The 21,720-nt window shown below is 41.9% G+C and overlaps 1 protein-coding gene across 1 annotated transcript in view; it reads right to left on the minus strand.

Annotated features, from left to right (window-relative positions):
- Positions 1 to 21,720, minus strand: part of AIG1 (androgen induced 1) — a 238,728-nt gene that overhangs the window by 17,473 nt on the left and 199,535 nt on the right. The window contains exon 6 of the mRNA XM_060114523.1: positions 19,856 to 19,971. Coding sequence (XP_059970506.1) covers positions 19,856 to 19,971 — 116 coding nt within the window. The remainder of the gene's footprint in view (positions 1 to 19,855; positions 19,972 to 21,720) is intronic.

Raw genomic sequence — 21,720 nt, forward strand, 5'->3', positions numbered from 1 at the left:
GTGGGTGTTGGCCTTTGTCAAATTCTTTTTCTGCATCTATTAATATCATCATATAATTTTTCCTGTTTAGTCTGTTGATGTGGTGGATTACATTAATTGATTTTTCAATGTTGACTGGCCTTGCATACCTGGAATAAATTCCACTTGGTCTTGGTGAATAAAACTTTTTATACACTGTTGGATTAGATTTGCTAATATTTTTGAGAAGTTTTACATCTATATTCAAGAGAGATATGTGTCTGTAAGTTTCCTTCTTGTAATGTCTTTTTCTAGTATTGATATTGATGGCCTCATAAAATGAGTTAGAGGGTGCTTTCTCTGCTTCTATTTTCTGAAAGAGATTGTAAAGAATTGTTATCATTTCTTCCTTAAACATTTGGTAGAATTCACCAGTAAAACCCTCTGGGCCTGAAGCTTTCTGTTTTGGAAGGTTACTAAAAATTGATTTAATTTCTCTAGTAGACATAGGCCTATTCAGATTGTCTATTTTTCCTCTGTGAGTTTTGGTAAATTGGTCCACTTCATCTAGTTATTATCAAGTTTGTGGACACAGAGTTGTTCATAATATTCCTTAATTATTCTTTTAATGACCATGGGATCAGTAGTGAGACTTCTCTTAAATTTCTAATATTAGTAATGTGTGTCTTCTCTGTTCTTTTCCTGGTTAGCCTGCCTAGAGCTTAATCAATTTTACTGATCTTTTCAAAGAATTAGTTTTTGGTTTTATCAATTTCCAGTTTTCAATTTCATCTATAATTTTTATCATTTTCTTTCTTCTGATTGATTCTGGTTTAAATTGCTCTTCTTTCTCTAGTCTCTTAAAGTGGAAACAGGTTATTGGTTTTAGACCTATTCCTTTTCTAATATATGCATTTAATGTTCTAAATTAACCTCTGAGCACTGCATTCTCTGAATCCTATAAATTTTGATAAGTTGTATCTTCACCTTCTTTCAGTTCAAAATATTTTAAATTTCTCTTGACACTTCTTCTTTGACCTGTGTAATTTATTAGCATGTTTCTTAAACTCCAAATATTTTGGGGTCTTTTAGATATCTTTCTGTTATTAATGTCTAGTTTAATTCCATTGTGGACTATGAGCATATTTTGTATGATTTCTATTCTTTTCAATTTAAGGTGTGTTTTCTGGCTCAGAATATTATGTCTTGGTGAATGTTCCATGTGAGCTTGAGTAGAATGTGTACTCTGCTCTTGTTGAATAGAGTATTCTATATATGTCAATTTGATCAAGTTGATTGATGGTGCTGTTCAGGTCAACTATATCCTTACTAATTTTTTGCCTGCTTGATCTATCAATTACTGAAAAACAGTTGTTGTAATCTCCAACTATAATAGTGGATTTGAATATGTCTTCTTGTAGTTCTATCAGTTTTTCCCTCACATGGTTTGATGTTCTGTTGTTAGAAGCACACATTAAAGGTCATTATGTCTTCTTGGAGAATAAATCCCTTTATCATTATATAGTGCTTCTCCTTATCTGTGATAATTTTGTTTGTTTTGAAGTGTGCTTTGTCTGAAATAAAGATAGCTAAACCATTTTTATTTTGATTAGTATTAACCTGTTAAATCTTTCTCCATCCCTTTACTCTTGGCCTATCTATGTCTTTATATTTAAAGTGGGTTTCTTGTAGGCAACACATATTTGGTTACTGTTATCTTTGTCTTTTTTTTTTTTTTTTTTTTTACGGTATGCGGGCCTCTCACTGTTGTGGCCTCTCTTGTTGCGGAGCACAGGCTCCAGACGCGCAGGCTCAGCGGCCATGGATCATGGGTCCAGCTGCTCCGCGGCATGTGGGATCCTCCCGGACCAGGGCACAAACCCGTGTCCCCTGCATCGGCAGGTGGACTCTCAACCACTGTGCCACCAGGGAAGCCCTATCTTTGTCTTTTAATTGATGTATTTAAACATTTACATTTAAAGTGATTATTGATATAGTTGGACTAATAACTGTTTGTAGTATCTATTCATTGTACTTGATTTTTGTTTCTTTTTTTCTTCTCCCTTGTTTCCATTTTCTCTGGTTTTAATTATTTTATATGCTTCCATTTTTTCTTCTCTCTCAGAATATCAATTATACTTCTTTTTTCAAATTTTTTCTAGTGTTTCACATTCATAACTAATATAAGTCCACTTTCAAATATTGATTCATAGGTAGTACAGATACCTAATATAGGGTATTCTCATTTCCTCGTTTCCATCCCTTATAACTTCATTGTCATTCATTTCATGTATCCACATACATTGTTACTATTGTAATTTTGAGGAACACTTCTCTAATAGATCAATTAAGAGTAAGAAAAATAAATATTTTATTTCATCTTTACTTATTCTTTTTTCTGTTATTCCTTTCTTTATGTAGATCCAAGTTTCTGACCTTCATGATTTTCTTTCTCCCTAAAGGATACCTTTTAACATTTCTTCTAGGACAGGTTTGCAGGCAATGAATTCCCTCAGTTTTTTTCTTTTTTGTCTGAGAAAATCTTTATTTTTCCTTCACGTTTGGAGGATAATTTTGCTGGATAAAGAATTCTAGGTTGTTGGTTTTTCCTTTCAACATTTTGTAAACTAAGTCAATTCTAAGTAAAGCAATGGAAACTATAGATAAATGAACACTGACCTCAGAATTTTTTTCTATTGCAAGACCTTAATTGCTTGCCCTAGCTTTTTCTCCTTCTGATATTCAGTAAGTCCCCCAGTTTCTAGTCCTGCTGACTTTGAATCTCTCCCTTTAACTCATTCTTGTCTGTTCATTGGGAAAGCCCACATTTCCTCTATCATCCACCCCACCTGAAAGGTAAATGGATGCTTCCCAACAACTTCAAGCTGGAAACCTTCAACCCTTGATTCAGTTTAAATTTCTTCCATCTCAGTCCTGGGTCTTTTCTATTTCTGTCTCACCAGCCACACTCTTATCCAGTTCCATAGTAATTCCTACTCTCGATCTCACTGAAGTTTTCTTTTTAAAGTATTTTAAAATATATTTAATATCTGGCATAATTTTACATACCTCCACGTATTTTACACTTACTTGAGCCATTTATGGTGAAGGCTAGTACTACAAGGGAAAGCCCTATAGAACCCTGTGGAGATTTCATGAATTAAAATAGCTAAAATTAAAGCACTAAAGTCTCACCAGTTCATAAATGTTTTCGGATCTCCTAGTCTCTGGGAAGGGGAAAAGTAAATTAAATTAAGAGTTACAGTTTTTATTCTCTCCTGAGTAAGTGGCAGAAATGATGTTTTGGGAGGACTGAATAGAAAAATAATGTTAAGCTTTAGTAAATTCTTCTATTTGAATGACTGAGTACCAGTTGACTTCTCCAGCGATCTCTGTTGGAACAAGCCAGGCTGCATCACAGAGCTCCCATGTGCTGCTGTAAACTCCAATAACTGATTCACAACCAATGGGAATGACACTTCCCAGTTACATTTAATCTTAAACAGCAAAGACAGTGGGCAAATCCAGGTGTTGAGTCACGAGGAAAGATGAACACCTACACAAACACAACAAAAATCCAGAAGCAATTTTCTTTCCACAGTGTTATCCTTTATATGTTAAAAAGCTGATTTTTTTCTTCCCTAGTTTCACATTGCACTCTTCTTAGTTACAATCACAAACTTGTCCTTCATAAAACTCAGCACTATCCTGGTCATCATTTAGCTCTATTTGTCCCTAGAGCAATGATATGAGGCCACTGAAGGTCATTAATAGGACATAATATAAGATCAAAGGGACACTAGTCCCGCTTCATGGACAGCTGCTTAAAAGAAAACCTGAGGGGACAGCATGTCCTCCTTTGGTGTTGCACCCAAAGACCAGCTTCCTGACTTTACTGGCATTACCAATATTCTATTTCTTTTCATTAAGCAGTGACATGGTGAGTATTTGGATACTGTCTATGTTTCAAATGGGAATAACAAAAGAAGGACTGCTACCATGGAAACCCACCTGATGGCCTTTGTGGTGAGCTCCTTGCTACTTGAATACATGCAAACTCCACACAATAAAGGGCTGATCAACATTAGGCATAAAGCTTCTCTGCAAGAGCACTGATTCTTAACTTTAATGAATGCCTTGGACACTGCAATCTGAGGCAGCATTATTCTTGTCCAACCTCATTATTAGAAAAACACAGGGGAACTTGCATTAAGATATACTTTGGATTGCAAAGCAAGAGTTGATTTAAGGCCATCTCCCACTATCTGCCTCTTGTAAAAACAAGCTACATAGTTAGTTTAAAGATGCATGCACTCAGAAATAAACTACTGAAAGCAAACTAGGAAGCTGGATCTTTGCCAGCTACATTTCAATAGATCAACCTCATTTAATTTGTATGTGTCCAATATTGCTTCCTCTACACAGTGCCTTCCTCAAAGGAAAATTAATTCAAAGGCTTGGAGCATACAATGTTTTAAATGTTGCTGAATTTTATATGCATATACATTTTAAAGAAGGATTTATTTGGCTAAGTTCAGGGACTATCCCTATTAACTATGCTAGTAAAATTTTTAATTTTCCATAATATTTAATATTTTGGGGGAGTATACATAGTCAAAATTTTAACTGAGTTAACAAAAGGAATAAAAAATTGAGTTAACAAACTGATGGTACCCCATGGGGGGTATATCACTAGTAGTTTTCTTTCTTTTGAAAAAGCACTTTCACCCTTTCCAGTGTCAATTAAGAGTCTATCTCTCTAATGCTAGATTATATTTGAAATCCTGACTAGTACCCTATTCTTCTTTACCTGTTTTCACCTGCGTGAACATCCTCTTGCCACTTTGATTTATATTCTAGAGACCTTCGTTCAAGAATGGAATATCAAATGTGGACAAAGAAAGAAAATGGAATAATTGATGAACTAATATTTCTGAAATATTTATTTCCAACTCTGATGGAAAACTTATTCAGAAGTACAAATAAATATGTTTTGAAAAACATTAATCACTCTAGTTCTCACTTATCAAGGGTGTGAAAATTTATCTCTGAGGAATTGCAACCGTCAGTGTGTTGGAAAGACAGCCATATTACTATCCTACCCCAGTTCTTATCATCTTTGACCTTCATGGATTCACGGTTTTGAAAGTATGCATAACTCATTCATTCATTTATTCCTTCAAAATGTACTGAGCCCTGATTATGTACCAGGCATTGTCTGAGGCACTAAGGATCACATGGAGAATGTCATAGTAGTTACTGCCCACCAGCCTGGCAGTGGTGCAGGGATGAGATTGCAGAGCAGTGCTGTGAGTGTTTTGATGAGTGACTGGGGGGATGCCATAGGAGGACTGGAAAGGGGCACCTAACACAGACCCAGAGTGTCAGGGATGGTTTCCTGCAGGAAGTGACATCTGATCTGAGACTCAAAGATAGACTGCATGTGGGAGTAAAGCCTGGAAGAAAATGGTCCCCATGGAGAGAATAATGCAAATGCCAGAGGTAAGAAGAGACCAAGGGAGGTTTGGGGAACAACAAGAAGTTTAGTAGAACTGGCCTGTGCAGTTCTGGAGAAGAGGCAGCGCTCACGTTTAAAGGGTTTTGTGTGCCATAAAGTTACATGCCTGTGCAGCATTAGTTTTGGTCTCAATTCAAATGGGTCCTCTCTGTGGTCTGACATCCTTCTGCTTCCCTGTTAGCTCTTCTCCCTTTAATTATGTGGATACCTTATACCTTCACATTTCCATCTTCAGCCAAAAAAGTGGAAATAATCCAAAAATGTCCATCAACTGATAAATGGATAAAAGAATTGTGGTATATCCATACAATAACATATTATTTGGCTATAAAAATGTCTGAAGTATGTATTTGTACTACAACATGGATGAGCCTTGAAATCATTATGACAAGTGAAAGAAGCCAGCATAAAGACCACACTTTGTATGATTCCATTTATATGAAATGTCCAGAACAGGCAAATGCATATAGACAGAAAGTAGGTGAGTCATTGCTGGGGTCTGGGGGAAGAGGGGACGGACGGGACAGTGATTACTTAAAGGGTACAGGGATTCTTTTGGGGGTGATGGTTGCACAACTTGGTGAATATTCTAAAAGCCACTGGATTGTACACTTTAAAAGGGTGAATTCTATGGTATGTAAATTATATCTCTATAAAAAAACAAGGTAGAGGTGTAGATGAAACACGTTTGGCAATATATTGATAATTGTTGAACCTAGGTGATGGATAAGAAGGTTATATTATATTATTCTTTCTTTAGAAAACAAAACAAAACCCCCCTTCTTTGTCACCCACCTTTCTCCTTGCATTTAGAAAATTTCAAGTCACAATGAAAACAGAAATCAAGAGATAACTTACTCAGCTTGTGGTCACCAAACCTTAACATTTGCTTACAGCCATTCCTCATTCTTTCATTTCTGTTTTTTGTGTTTTTTTTTAACATTTTTATTGGAGTATAATTGCTTTACAATGGTGTGTTAGTTTCTGCTTTATAACAAAGTGAATCAGATATACATATACATATATATATATATATCCCCATATCTCTTCCCTCTTGACAAACGCTTTGCACAAACATTATTCTAGGAGGTAGGGATACAGAAAAAACAGAAGAGGCCTAGCTCCCATCCTCAGGACATCCCCATCCAGTAGGAAAGCCAGATATCTAAGGAGTAATTCCAAATAAGCAAGAAGCAGGAAGGAAGAAGCAGTAGAGACCTAAACTAGATGAGGAATCAGGAAAGGTTTCTTGGAAGAAGTGATGTTTAAAGTAAAAATCCAAGGGCGGGTAGATAACCTCTCAGTAGGTTAAGGGGTTGGCTGGAAATCAAGTTATCAGTGAGGGAAGAGCATGTGTGAATGTCTTGAGGCAAGAAAGAGCATGGCGGCTCTGAGGGATGGAAAGAAGTGGAGTGTGGCTGGAGGGTGGAGGGTGGGAGGGCAAGGACGGGAAGAGGAGGTAGCACAGGTAGGCAGGGGCGAGATCTCACAGGGCCTCTAGGGAAATCCAAAAATTGTCATTAGTGCTCTGATCAGGCTCCAGAGGGGTGAACAGCTCACATGGCTGAAGAGCCGTCAGATCAGGCCAAGTCCCTTCCATAGACCCATTACCCCTAGTGTTCCTTGGTTACACAAAACCTCCAACTGGATGTACTAAACTTTAAACCAAGTGTACATACAGAATTTCAGAAAGCATGTTATAAATAGCTGAGTACAGTGTGAAATGGTACCGTCACTGCTTCACGGCCAGTTCTTCCATCTATGCGTGCGGCAAATGAAGGTCACGGGAAGAATCAAGAACTCACTGTTCCTTCCCTCAACGACGTCTCGGGCACGCACAAAGGGGTCTCTGCTGGGGACGATAACCCCTGTGCCTGGTTACCTTCTGTTATTTATTGCCAAAGATAACAGGACGTAATGGTAGGTATGGGACGGAAGGAAAACCAGACAGACGGTGAACCCAGAACAAGAGAGGTGTCTGTCAGAGAAGGATGCTGATGGGGGATCCGGCACCACACCGACTGCAGTGATTCCGGCCGCTCCTGGGAAACACCATGCTCTCCTTAGTGAAGCTCCCTTGAACCTCAAGGCCACTTGTCACAGGTCCTGTTTGACCCCTTCAGTAACCAGCCGTGCATGCTGCTCTTCCAGCTGTGCCGTCCCTGTGCGCCTCTGGTCACACACTGCTGTGTGTACAGACTTGGGGTGATGTTGTCACACACATGATGCCCATCTATGAGGGTTACGCATGCTCTATGTTATCCTGTTTCTGGACCGAGCGAGCTCGTACTGGGAAGAATATTTCTAAAGGTTGTGAGAAAAAGATGTTACAGCTTCACTACCACAGCAGAAATTGTACATGACATCAAGGAGAAGAGGTGCTACCCCAACCTGGTTGTCAGACAGGAGGTAGTGCTGCTTACTGTCCTCCCTGGAGAAGAGAACTGATGTCAGCTGGGGCTCTCCAGCCGTGGGAGGCTCTTAGATCCGGGAGCTCTTTCCAGCCATTCTTCTTCGGCATGGAATCCTGGCATTCATGGGAATGCTTCCAATTCAACCTAAAGATATGATGCTGATATTGGAAAGGACCTATATGCTAACACAATGTGCACCGTGTGGTCTGGTGGGATCCCCAAGTATCTTGGTGTTAGTGACTTTAGAACACGAACAGATGCACAGCCCTGGAACCAACCACAATGACAATTAAGATGATCACTCCTCGGAGTGCAAATATGGTATCTGGCTACTCCAGCTGATGTGGACTAGCAAGCAGGGCTCTGATGAGTCCGGCATTGGCCACTGCAAATACTTTTTTTTTTTTTTTTTTTTTTTTTGCGGTACGCGGGCCTCTCACTGTTGTGGCCTCTCCCGTTGCGGAGCACAGGCTCCGGACGCACAGGCTCAGCGGCCATGGCTCACGGGCCTAGCCACTCCATGGCATGTGGGATCCTCCTGGACCAGGGCACAAACCTGCATCCCCTGCATCGGCAGGTGGACTCTCAACCACTGTGCCACCAGGGAAGCACTACCTGGAATTTTTTATTGCCTGAACTGGGTCATCTCCCCAGGATCCCCTATAGGATGTTACTCTGGCAAGGTGCACAGACTGTGAGCTTCCTCCTACACGTCTATCAATGTCAGTTGGCAACTTAATGAACCAGACAAGTAGGAGAAGTGGCAATAAAGCTGAAATTCAACATCAGAGGAGTAGATGGTAGGAGTATCATAAACACTTTACATGGTTATTATTGAGCTAAGTGTAAGGTAGGTGTAAAATATATATAATTTAAAATTGTTTCCTTACTTTATCTGCTTGTATTTAAAACTCACATACTATCACAATTTCTCTTATTAAGCAATCTATCCTGAGAATGGCTTCTCTGACAATTTGATTGATGTGATGTCTAAAGAGAATGGGTTTGTATAAATCCTTAGAAAACTGTAGACGAATAAGCTCTTTTTATTTTCTTGAAGATCTTTTCAACTTTCTTTCTCTCCCTCTAGATAGTGAGGGGAGGGGATTTGGGTGGCAGACTTTGGAAGGATAAAGAAGATGTGGCAATATATACAATGGAATATTAGCCATAAAAAGAAACGAAATTGAGTTATTTGTAGTGAGGCGGATGGACCTAGAGTCTGTCATACAGAGTGAAGTAAGGCAGAAAGAGAAAGACAAATACCGTATGCTAACACATATATATGGAATCTAAGGGAAAAAAATGTCATGAAGAACCTAGGGGTAAGATGGGAATAAAGACACAGACCTACTAGAGAATGGACTTGAGGATATGGGGAGGGGGAAGGGTAAGCTGTGACAAAGTGAGAGAGTGGCATGGACATATATACACTACCAAACGTAAAATAGATAGCTAGTGGGAAGCAGCCGCATAGCACAGGGAGATCAGCTCGGTGCTTTGTGACCACCTAGAGGGGTGGGATAGGGAGGGTGGGAGGGAGGGAGATGCAAGAGAGAAGTGATATGTGAACATATGTATGTGTATAACTGATTCATTTTGTTATAAAGCAGAAACTAACACACCATTGTAAAGCAATTATACTCCAATAAAGATGTTAAAAAAATTAACCAAATAACCATATAACTACGACTGGTTTTTAACTTCCTAGATGGAAATGAACAGGTGACTGCAGTAGTGTATCACCGAGGGGCTGACCCAAGTCTTGGGAATCAGAGAAGGTCTCCCTGAGAAAGACATTTCAGCTACTACCTGAGGGCTGCGTATGATTTGTAACTAATAATTATGGGTGATGTGACTGAGGAGAGATGGGGTTTGGATGGTGGTGTGGGGCAGGTGAAAGCTTTGAAGCTGGAAGGAACGTATAGCTCTTGACCAGCATCAGTGAGAAGATCACCGTGGCTGTAATAAGCAAAGGGGGAAGAGGAGGAGGATAAGGCCAGAGAGGTCGGTGGGGTCATGTAATGCAGGTCCCCTAAGCCATGTAAAGGAATTTTGGACTTTATCCCTAGAAGCAATGGGAAGTCATCCACATTCTCTAAGCAAGGGAGTGGCATGATCATATGTATTTTTTAAAAAGAGCTGAGGGGTCCTCCATGCAGATGGGGTGGCAGTGGGGGAAATGCCAGCTCTAAGCAGTGGTTCAGGAGAGGGATGACTGCAGCTTGGACCATGGTGTTGGCGGTGGAGAGGGAGCAAAGTGTACGGATTCTAACAGTGCTTCAGAGGTGAAGCTAGAAACTGCTGGATGATTCTCTGTAATAGGCCCAAGAGAGGTGGGCTGAAGGGGTTCCATAGATTTCTGGCACGAATAACTGGATGGGTGGCAATGCCAAGGGGATACAGGTTTGGGGGTGTGATTGGGAAAGCAGGCGCCGCATGAATTTGGTTTGCAGTTGCTAAGTGTGAGAAGCTTGTGAGTAGACCTCAGGAGAGAGCTCCGAGCTGGAGATCTGAGGTGGAGGTAGTTGTAAACATAGAGTGGATGGATTTATCCAGGGAGAAGAGGTACTAAGAAAAGAGGACCTAGGTTACAAGGGTAGATTTCAAGTTAAGTATTCTTGCCACAAAAAAAATTTAAAAATAATAAACAAAAAGAGAAAAAGACTGTGTGCTGAACTCCAAAGAACTCCAGCACTGAGGTTTGGGTAGGGTGGGAAGAGCCAGCAAATGATGCCGTGAGAGTTTTTTACGTTCTCTGCGAAGTTAAAGACTAGGCCGTCTGTTGAGAGAGGACAGGGGACAGTGAGGAGGGGGATGGGCAGAGCTGGCTGGAGAAACACAAAGTAAAATTGCCAATAGCATCAAAGGCACAAGCAGCATCCAAACGGCGATTCCGGAAGACGGCAGGGAAACGAAGTAGGAGTGTTGGGGTGGATGGAGGCTAGGGATGTTGAGTGAGGAGTGGGGGAAAGGTCATAAGCGCATATAAAATGGTCTTGGTGAGGGGCCTTGTTACTAGCCTATGGGGAATTCTAGTTCTTCATGTATACCCAGGATGTCTGAGAACCAGCTCTTCGGGGTAAGAGAAGATGAAACTCAGAATAATAAACACTGGGAACTGAGATGGATGATACACAAAAACCTTTTCTGTCCAGATGCTGATCTAAGACACTGATTCAACCAGCACCCAAATGGACGCTCTGAGGAGTCCTGTGCAAGCCACACTCCTACTCGGCAAGTCCTCAACTGTCTAGATAGGCTTCTCCTCCTCAGAGGATAAGAAAACAGTAACTACCACTACACAAAGTGTTTGTAGAAACAAACAGATTAGAATAATGGGAAAGCAATGACATTCTCAAATCTCAGGGGAAAAGCCGAGCTTGGGGAATAACTTAGCACATGAAGCATATGAAATTTTCAGGGGCTTCCCTGGTGTCACAGTGCTTGAGAATCTGCCTGCCAATGCAGGGGACACGGATTCGAGCCCTGGTCTGGGAAGATCCCACATGCCGCGGAGCAACTGGGCCCGTGAGCCACAACTACTGAGCCTGCGCGTCTGGAGCCTGTGCTCCCCAACAAGAGAGGCTGCGATAGTGAGAGGCCCACGCACTGTGATGAAGAGTGGCCCCCGCTCTCCGCAACTAGAGAAAGCCCGCTCACAGAAATGAAGACCCAACACAGCCAAAAATAAATAAAAAAACAAAAAACAACAACAAAAAAAAACCTCACTCACTTTAAAAAAAAAAAAAAAGAAATTTTCAGAACACTCTTTAGCATTCTTAATAGGTAGCAAGGAGACACAAACCCCACCAAGCTGGACCAAAATCCTTAAGAAGAGCTGAGGATAAAATGAAAATAAGGATGGTGGGGAAAAGAGGAAGAGAGAGAAATGAGACCTTTTCACAGAGACTTGGACGCTCAGGATTTTTATCGCCTGGGAGGAAGGAAAGATACTATCATTTCTTGAGTGACCCACGTGCTCAATAGTCTATTATCTCTAGTGGGAGATAATGTGCAGGCATTACCTCCCATTTTAGAGGTGGTAAAAATGAGGCTAAGAGAGAATAAGTAATTTGCTCAAAGCCCTTAGGAAGAGGGGATCTGAACAAGGACTGCCTGACTTCAAGGATATGGACCTCTACCTGCCAGAGTAGCATGACAGGTTAATGAGTGAAGAAACATGCAGAAAGGGGCTCATTCAGGCTCCCTAAGGACTGAGTATTCTTAGCATAAACAAAGATCAACAACAATGGATACTGTACTGAGTGCCAGTCACGTGGCAGGCATTTTGTACCCATTTTTCTGATTCTCACAGCAATGCTGCCTAAGTATCATCATCCTCTCTTTTTTCAGAGGGGGAAACTGAGGTCCACAGAAACTAAGTGACTTGCTCAAGGGTATGGGTTGTCTATTGTTATTGTAATACATTACCACAGGCTCTGTGGCTTGAAACCACACAAATTTATCTTCTAATTCTGTAGGTTAGAAATCCAACACAGGTCTCACGGGACTAACATCAAGATGTCGGTGGGGATGCATGCCTTTCTGGAGGCTCTGGAGGAAAATCTGTTTCCTTGACTTTCGTAGCTTCTAAAGACAGCCCACACTCCTTAGTTCATAGCTTCTTACTCCATCTTCAAAGCCAGCAAATGTCATTTGAGTCCTTTTCACAGCACGTCTGTCTGACTGTTCTCCCAGTCATGTCACTCTCTGACCACAGCTGGGAAAGGGTCTCTCCTTTTAAGATTAGATTGGGCCCCCTTGGATAATGCAGGCTAATCTCCTCAGGTCAATATCTTTAATGGAATCACATCCTCAAAGTCTCTTTTGTCATGTGAGGTGACATAGTCACAGGTTCCGGGGATTAGGATGTGGACATCTTTGGGTATCATTACTCTGCCTATCACACACCGAAGTTCAAAAGTATTAAAGGGGTTTGAGTCTGGAGTTTAATTTGGATTTGATCTAAATTAAACAGGAAATACAGTTGATTCTATCTTCAAAATATTTTCAGAATCCTACTATTTCTCACACTGCCATTTCTACCACCTTGGTCCAAATCACATCATCTCCCTCCAAAATGACTTCTATAGCTTCTTAACTGTTCTCTTGTTCCATCCTTGCCCCTATCTGTTCTTAACACAGTAGCCAAAGTGAATTTTTAAAAACGTCTAAGATCATGTCAATCCTCTGTTCAGAACTTTCCAGTGACTCTCAGTTTCATTCTGAGTTAAGGACACAGTCCTTACAACGGCCTGTGAGGTCCTACATGACCCTCCCTCCACCCCAAGAGTCTCTGTTCACTCTCCCTCTTGATCTGCTCCAACACACTGGCTTTCTGCTTTCCTTGAACACCAGGATTGTCGCTGGAGCCTTGAGCGGGAGGGGACTCGACATTTTCATGCAGCCCTCCACTCCAGTACCTTGATGTAGAAGGGGAGGGTAAATCCTGATTCTGGGATGTCTCTTCTCCATCCAGGAAGTGAAATGGGAGGATGAATATCTTCTGCCTTCATTGCCCATAGTTGTACAAGTGGTTGCCACTGCTCCTCTGGCTAATACCAAATTCCCACTGATTCAGGCTGTGAGGCTGTTGCTCAGATGCTCACTTGGGCATGGGGTACATAGGCAGGAGGTTTGTAGGGGGTCTCTGAAGGGCTTCTCCACTTGCAGACGTTGTGGGAGCCTGGCTGGCTCCAGCTTGCCCTCTTCAACACCCCCTGGCTCCTGCCCACGGTGGAACCTTCTAGTTTTTTGCCCCTGGGAAACCCTTGTCCAGGGGCTGGCCTTCTTGAGTGGATAGTTCAAGCCCAGCAACCTCCCTTGATGTCACACCAGATCCACAAGAAACGTACCCATCTATCTTTGCCACTTACGATGGTAGGATCTAGGCTGCTCCACAGCTACCCCTCCCTCCCCACTGCCATATCCTTCCAATGTCCTTTTCTTTGCTCAGGTAGGAAGCATAAGGAAGGTTAACAAGTCGGATTCCTAAATTAGATTCCTGTCTCACCCTGGATATTTACCAAGGCTTCTTTTGGAGCCTCTCACAACTAACTGGCTTTGGCGAGTGTGGGGAGGCACTTCCTTTCCCAGTAGCTCCCCTAGACCCCAAACCCAAGAATGCAAAGACCCTCTCCCACTTCCCCAGCCAGGCTGAGGAAGGAGGGTGGGGGGGATGGGCACGGCGAAGAGTGTGGATGGCTCTGGGGATGGGTGAGGAAGCAGGGTCCTCTGGCTGTCTCTTATAAGACCCAAGAAAGGTATCTCTCTTCAGAATGGGAGGCACTTAGCACGTCACTCTTTCAGCTTGGTTCCAGTTTTCCGATGTCAGGAAATTAGGAAAACTTTCACACACTATCCCAGATGTAAAAGTCAACAGAGTAGGCAGTTATGGTCGAGTGAAAGATTCAAGTTGAACAGAAGAAAATGCTGGTCATCTGCTGGCCAGAACTGTTTAACTGGTGAGGAAACATCCAATTAAACAGGAGTTTAATGCGGTCCAAAATTTAATTTTCTTAGTGAAGCAGGTGCAAATTTTATGCAAAAAATTTTTACTCCTTCATGGCTTAATATTCTTTCCAAGACTTCTTAATTAGAGTACACTCTTATTTTTATTTTTAAGGATTTTTTCTCTACTTTAAAAATAATGTATGTTTCCAGCAAAAATTTGAGGAAATATAGAAACGTTTCAATAAGAAAACAAAAAAAAATCTGCAATTGCACGGCATAATCAAGTTTGGTGGTGATAAAATTCTGATTTTGGACAATTTAAGTTTATATCATAAAAGAAAGATCACACTTCACTATGATTTTACTCTGTTTTATTTTCTAGGTTGGAAAGTCGTACAATGGACACATTTGGGGCAGTAGGATTTGGAGTGTGGAATTTATCAAAAACAACTAGGGCCCCGAGCCAACAGAAATTTCTATTTTGCTTTATATAAGCTCACTGCAGTGATAAGAAATGTTTATCCATGAGAAGACACTCCCAGGGCCCATCTTTTCCACTTCACTGACGCCTCCTTGCTTTTGACTGTGCCCCGCGTCTAGTGGTCAGCATGTACTATGCACGGCCCCTTAGATCTCAGGTGGGCTCTGGCTGAACGAGAACCACCGTGGGAGGGGGCGATGGCCAGAGGCAGCAAGAAGACTCCTCAGCACACAGGAGACCCACTGTTGAATCCCTGGGGATGTAACTTTCCTGGGATCTGCAGTGGTTTCCTCTTTGTGTGCCCTGCAGATTGAAAAGCAGAGCTGCAGCAGCAGCAATACTGCCGGGAGACAAGGATGTGAGGTGCTGGGGAGGAGGCACCACATCCAAGGAACAGATTGGCCACCAGGAGTCCTGCACCAGGTGGAGGGAGGACGTCTGCTCTTGTAGAATTTGTCAACTGGAGGGCGACAACAGTCAGCATCCTGTGATCTTAAAGTTCACTTAAAGTTCACTCAGCCCCTCCTTCAAGATGTCCTGATGATCCCTTTTTTTTTTTTTTTTTTTTGCGGTACGTGGGCCTCTCACTGTTGTGGCCTCTCCCGTTGCGGAGCACAGGCTCTGGACACGCAGGCTCAGCGGCCATGGCTCACGGGCCCAGCCGCTCCACGGCATGTGGGACCTACCCGGACCGAGGCACGAACCCGTGTCCCCCGCATCGGCAGGCGGACTCTCAACCACTGTGCCACCACGGAAGCCCCTGATGATCCTTTTAAACTTAAAAACAAATTTGTATTTTTATATCCTTTATTGTTTTGGATTCTTTAAGTGAAGAGATAAGTGAGCAAGAATGAGCAAAGGAAGAGAAAGGACTTGTAGCATCGAAACCAAAATTCTCAGACCTTTGAGAAGAAAACATGTGCTCTTGCTACTTTGCTGAGGAGTTTCTCGGAACTGCAAATGTAGAAATAATAATAAAAATAGCAGATACAGAAACTTCTACTGTCTGCCAGGCATAGCTCTGTGGGCTCTACATAGAGTGACTGAGTCCTCACCACCACCCCATGAGGTACATACTATCCCTGTCCCTATTTTATGTTCGAATAAGTTAAAGCCCAGAAAGCTTAAGTGTGGGAGTGGGAATTCAAACCCAGGAAGTGGCCTTAACGATTAGACCTGGCGGCTTCTGATGTATTGCTTCAAAACAAAACCTAAAAACTCACTTCACTTGTTCACCCATAGAGTTACCCTTCACACAGTAAGAAGGGGTAGAGAATATATGGTTCACTGTATAGACTCTGCAGCCACACCCCAGGGCTTTCACTATACAGTCCACCCTTGAACGACATGGGTTTGAACTGCGATGGTCCACTTAGATGCCAATTTTTTTTGTGTGTGTGTGGTACGCGGGCTTCTCACTGTTGTGGCCTCTCCCGTTGCGGTGCACAGGCTCCGGACGCGCAGGCTCAGCGGCCATGGCTCACGGGCGCAGCCGCTCCGCGGCATGTGGGATCCTCCCAGACTGGGGCACGAACCCGTGTCTCCTGCATCGGCAGGCGGACTCTCAACCACTTGCGCCACCAGGGAAGCCCTAGATGCCAATTTTTTTTTTCAGTAAATACTTACGACACTACCACATGATCTGAGAGTAGTTGACTCCACGGATGTGGAGCCTCAGATATGAAGGAACTGCAGATACAGAGGAACCATGTATATGGAGCTGACTGTAATATTATCCTCGGATTTTCCGCTGCGGCGAGGGTCAGCACCCCTAAGCCCCACATTGTTCAAGGGTCAACTGTAGCTCTGGCAACAACAAAAAATAGTGTCTTTTCCTTGGGCAAGCCATATCATCTCTCTAAGCTTCGGTGTCCTTATCCGTAAAATGAGCCAGATAATGCTTATCTCAAAGTGTTATTTGGGGGACTAAATACGGTAATATTTAAAATCGCTTTTGGCACAGCAGTTGAAAAAATGGTACTCAGTACAATTCCTGATAATTACTGTTGCATTAGAAACCAAGGGGACTTCTGTGTTGTGTCCTGCATAGGAGAATATGGATCATTTTCACTCATTAGGGGGAAATGTCACAAATAAGGTACAGAGAAATGCGCGGAGGAGTGATGGTGGAGGGGAGGTGTACAGAAAGGGAGTTAAGAGCCCACCATCAATGGTCAGGGGATATTTGTGCCCCAGACCCCTGGGTAAGTGGAAAGACAGGTGGAGGTGGGCAAGGGAAGGGTCTGGGATAACTTCAGATGCTGAGCTTGGGTCGGACTGAGATGGGGGCTGGGAAGTGGAGCCACCGAGCGTGGGAGCTCAGTGGGCTCCAGTCCATGAGGGAAAGCTCCGGTGTCCCTTGCTTTCTCAACTCTCATGACCCAAACCTAGGAAGACAGCAGATTCAGACGGCTAGGGGGACTTGTGAAAATGGGCAGCAAGCTAGAATCAGAGCCAAGCAGACAGGCAGGCTGGCCAGCAGCCTTGGAGGTATAGATTCAGCTCAACCACACAGAGGATTTTAAGGGAGACCTACTTTATAATTAGCCTGTGACAAGAGGAATGCTTTCTTACATTTTGGCATAAGGTTCTGGAATGTCCAGAACAACGCTGGTATGTGGTATGGTAAAGATTTCACATCCTGAACCTTTTGCTGTTGTGTCACTGGTACGTCGTATCTGAGATAGTCTGGAAGGGAGTAAAACCCAGTACTTTTTGGATAACAATTAAAATCCCTGGGTTTGTGAAGGGCATTGATTAGCTCTTGGTGTAGCTATGAATGCCGAGGGCAGAACACCAAAGGAAAAAGTCGACTTTGAAAGCTTTCTCAGAACATAGCTGGGAGAATTCGCTGGTTAATGCAGATACGTGTCCAAACAAGCACTGGTTTGCTCAGGGAGGGTGTAGAGCTGGCAGGCCGCCCTTGGCACAGACAGCGTGAGTAATGCTTCATTTTAATGAGGGATCTTGGGGGTCTACAATGAAGACTATGTGGTATTTCCCACATGTCTCTTTGGAATGTGGACTGATTGCACCCACAGTGGAAGAAAAGCCATCAGAAAGTATGTAGTTCCTAAAATCTCTGGGGCTCTACAAGATTCAGATAATTTAACGGCCTATAAATGAATTCACAGAAATACACCCAGAGTTCCCAGAGTAAAAGTCCTCCCTTCCCACAGGTAAGTGAATATGAGTGCAAAGTAACGAGACTGTGTTCTGGGGGGAGAGGTGGGACGGGCATTTTATTTTTATTTTTTAAATTTATTATTTATTTACTTATTTATTTATTATTTTTGGCTGCTTTGGGTCTTCGTTGCTGCACGTGGGCTTTCTCTAGTTGCGGCGAGCGGGGGCTACTCTTGTTGCGGAGCACGGGCTCTAGGTTTGCAGGCTTCAGTAGTTGTGGCACCTGGGCTCAGGAATTGTGGCTCGCGGGCTCTAGAGCACAGGCTCAGTAGTCGTGGTGCACAGGCTTAGTTGTTCCGTGGCATATGGGATCTTCCTGGATGAGGGCTTGAACCTGTGTCCCCTGCATTGGCAGGCGGATTCTTAACCACTGCAGCACCAGGGAAGCCTGGGCATTTGATTTTTAAACTAAATCTATAGGCAGTTCCAGACGTGTTGTAAACATTGTAGCAACCCTGGAATAACTGTTAGCTTTCCTACCTGACTCTTCTGAAAGATAAGAGTCATTTGAACATCAAGTTCTTATGTATAAAGCACATGCATTCATTTTTAAGATATAATTTCACAGTCACACTTCACCTGTGAGCCCGGATCATTTGAATTTTTTCTTTCAGAGAAAGCCAATACTTAATGTTTTGGGTAGAAAAAAAAATCTAAAAAGTCACTAGAAAAACAAACGTTCCCCAGTCCTCGTGAACAGTCGGTGACTCATCAATGAAGTGGCGGATGGAATTGAACATGACCGCATGTTTGTTCTGGGGTCTGTAGCCTGGATGTCCCCTTAGATCCAGCCACAGGGTGTGGCTTCCTAAAAGCAAATTCCCTTTTTGTTCAGATTTGGAGCATTATGTGATCATTCAGGCAAAGTATGTGAAGTACTGTACTGACCTTTATTTTATATCTCTGGACTGGCTGGAGCAAAACGCTCCACAGGAACTGGACCTCCCAAAGTGCTCCAGGATTTTGGTGGGATTAAGTGCAGTCCTGGGTTTGGAAGAACGTGATTCAGTCCTAAAGACTTAAAGGAGGTGATGGTGACCCAGAACTCAGAACAAGAGAGTCCCAAGAAGCGGAAATGCTGAGGGGAGAGACCTTTTCTGTGTATGCTAATATATCAAAGAGCACTTGGAATTATACAGAGAAATAAGAAATTATCTTAAGATAAATAATTTTGAAATGTTAAAACATGGTTAGAACTGAAATTAAAGTGAAGTAAACTCAACAGGCAAAAATTATTTTATCAGATAAATTTGGCACCTCACACTTGGGGCTTATTCATGCCCAATAGACAAAGTAGAGACTTCCTGCTATTTATTTACTCCAATTTTTCAAAACAAAACCATTAAATGCATGCTATATGTAATAGCAAATTCTGGAAAAGGTTTTAAACTGACTCAGGAAAATGTACATTTTCACTTGTTTCACTTAGAGGATAGAAGTCACTCCTCTAAGAGGTCATTTCTTCTGTCCTCATTTGCATTTGCTGCAACTCCCTCACTCCCAAAAAAAGCAACAACAACAAAAAATCCCAAGCAAAAAAGCCCTTTAGCAATAAAACTGATGTCCAAGAAAAACATTTAGTTTGAAAAAGAGTTGAAAAATGTAGCCTTGGAAGAACCACTGCTTACATGGAATTGTTCAACAAATTCCTGTTGTGTGAGGTTTGGCATATACTTTCTAAAAATATAAGCATCTGGGGAAATGAGACAAAGCCCAGGTCTTGGACCAAATGAGGCACGCAGTGTGAATCTGTTAGTGATTATATCCATAATGAAATATGTGCCCAAATTTAGCAGTGCAAAATCTAATACAATAAGAAAGCCCAGCAGGCACTGTCCTTACCATAATATATAGCCAACAGAGAAGGTACATATGGCGGCCAGTCCGCTGCTCCTGCTGGGATACGCATGGTGTGATGTTCTCATCTCGATTAATATAAAGGGCAAAACCGTCGTGTGCTGAAAAAGAACAGAGACCAGGTGACACAGGTTCTTATCATCACCCCTAATTAGCTATTTGTCTTCAGTAGGAGAGTGGATAGTGTAAATTTCTTGCAGAAGTGCCACAGCAGAGAGCAGTATCTTCTCCCTCCTCACTCTAGGAGGTAGAATGGACGTGAACACATGCAGTCCATCAATTGCTCCCCTTCTTTTTCTTCTGTATCTTAATTTTTAAAGTTGTATTTTCTTTATGCCCGTTACAGGAAATTATAGAAAGATATATAGGGAAAAAAGTTGGAACATAAGAAAGGAATAAAAATTACGACTGTTAATATTTTGCTATACGTTCTTTTCCCTCACTCTTTGTTCATATTATTTATACACAGTTAAGAAGTGAAGATCATACTGTGCATGCAGTTTTGTTTGGGATTATAGCATGAGACTTTTGGATGTGCAATTATAGAAATACTTCTAGAATATAAACGCTGACCAGAGCTGCTTAAAGCTCCATTTTATAGATGTACCAACATTTATTTATTTATTTATTTATTTATTTATTTATTTATTTATTTATTTATTTATTTATTTTTGGCCGAGCAGCTTGTGGGATCTTAGTTCCCCTACCAGGGGTTGGACCTGGGCCCCAGCAGTGAAAGTGCCGAGTCCTAATCACTGGACCACCAGGGAATTCCCTGACCAACATTTATTTAACTGATTCTTATTCCTGGACATTAAGTACTAAAAGATTTTCAATTTTTAATTTATTAAAAATATCATGATGAATATATTTTGTAGAAGTCTTTGAATGTTAAACTACTTTTAAAATTTATTTTTAATTTTTTAATTGAAGTATTGATGAGTTACAATATTATATTAGTGTCAGGTCTACAACATAGTGATTTAAATTATTTTCGTATAGTCAAAGGCTATGAAGATTTTAAGGCTGTTGACACATAATGCTAAATTATGTGTGAGCCAGCAGCAGGTTGGAAGATAAAGCCAAATTAACTTCCAGAAAGGATGCCAGCAGTGCATGGATTTAGATACTATGTTGGAAGGCAGACCCCAAAGAAGTTGTGTGGAACATTTCCATTTGTTTCTCGAACCCAGTGGCCACTCCAGATACTCAGTTCAGCAGGGCAGAGTGGGATAAAACTTATCCCCTCCGTATGGTATGGAGAAAGTCAAGTACTCTTGACATTGAAATTTGGTGGACAGATATAAGGGAAAAAGAGCTTCTTAGGTAAAACTAGCTCAGGACATAGATTTACCTTCCAGCATTGGAAAGTTTCCCAAGAGTAAGAAGATGGTGGAACTGAGAACTGAACCACCAGCAAGTTTGGATTCTGTTAAGGATACTCCTTAATGGCCATGAAAGAAGCTTTGTTCCGCTCTTGCTGTATAGTTTGCATATTCAAGGAAACGGCAGGAAATTGAATGTTATGGTTTTCAAACTCTAATAAGTATTGCAGCAAAATGGAACCAGGTGACAGGTAGGCCTTGGCAGGAAAAGACACGGTGAGGATATCAAAATGAACATCTTTGGAGCAACTTGTTGTTTATATTCATAGAAAAAATAGGATATTGTAAGAAATAATAAGACACTGGAAATTCTTTGCTTTAAATTTCTCCTCTACGTAACTGTTCTGACTGCCAGTACATGGTAATTAGACTATGGTATGCCTAGAATGTCAGGTGGGTGATTCCACAGTTGGGCAGCTTTATATTTCCTTATCCTTTGCTTCTCTGTTATTGTTTTAAAACAGT

This window comes from Mesoplodon densirostris, chromosome 12 (genome assembly GCF_025265405.1).
Source record: "Mesoplodon densirostris isolate mMesDen1 chromosome 12, mMesDen1 primary haplotype, whole genome shotgun sequence".
Lineage (NCBI taxonomy): Eukaryota > Metazoa > Chordata > Mammalia > Artiodactyla > Ziphiidae > Mesoplodon > Mesoplodon densirostris.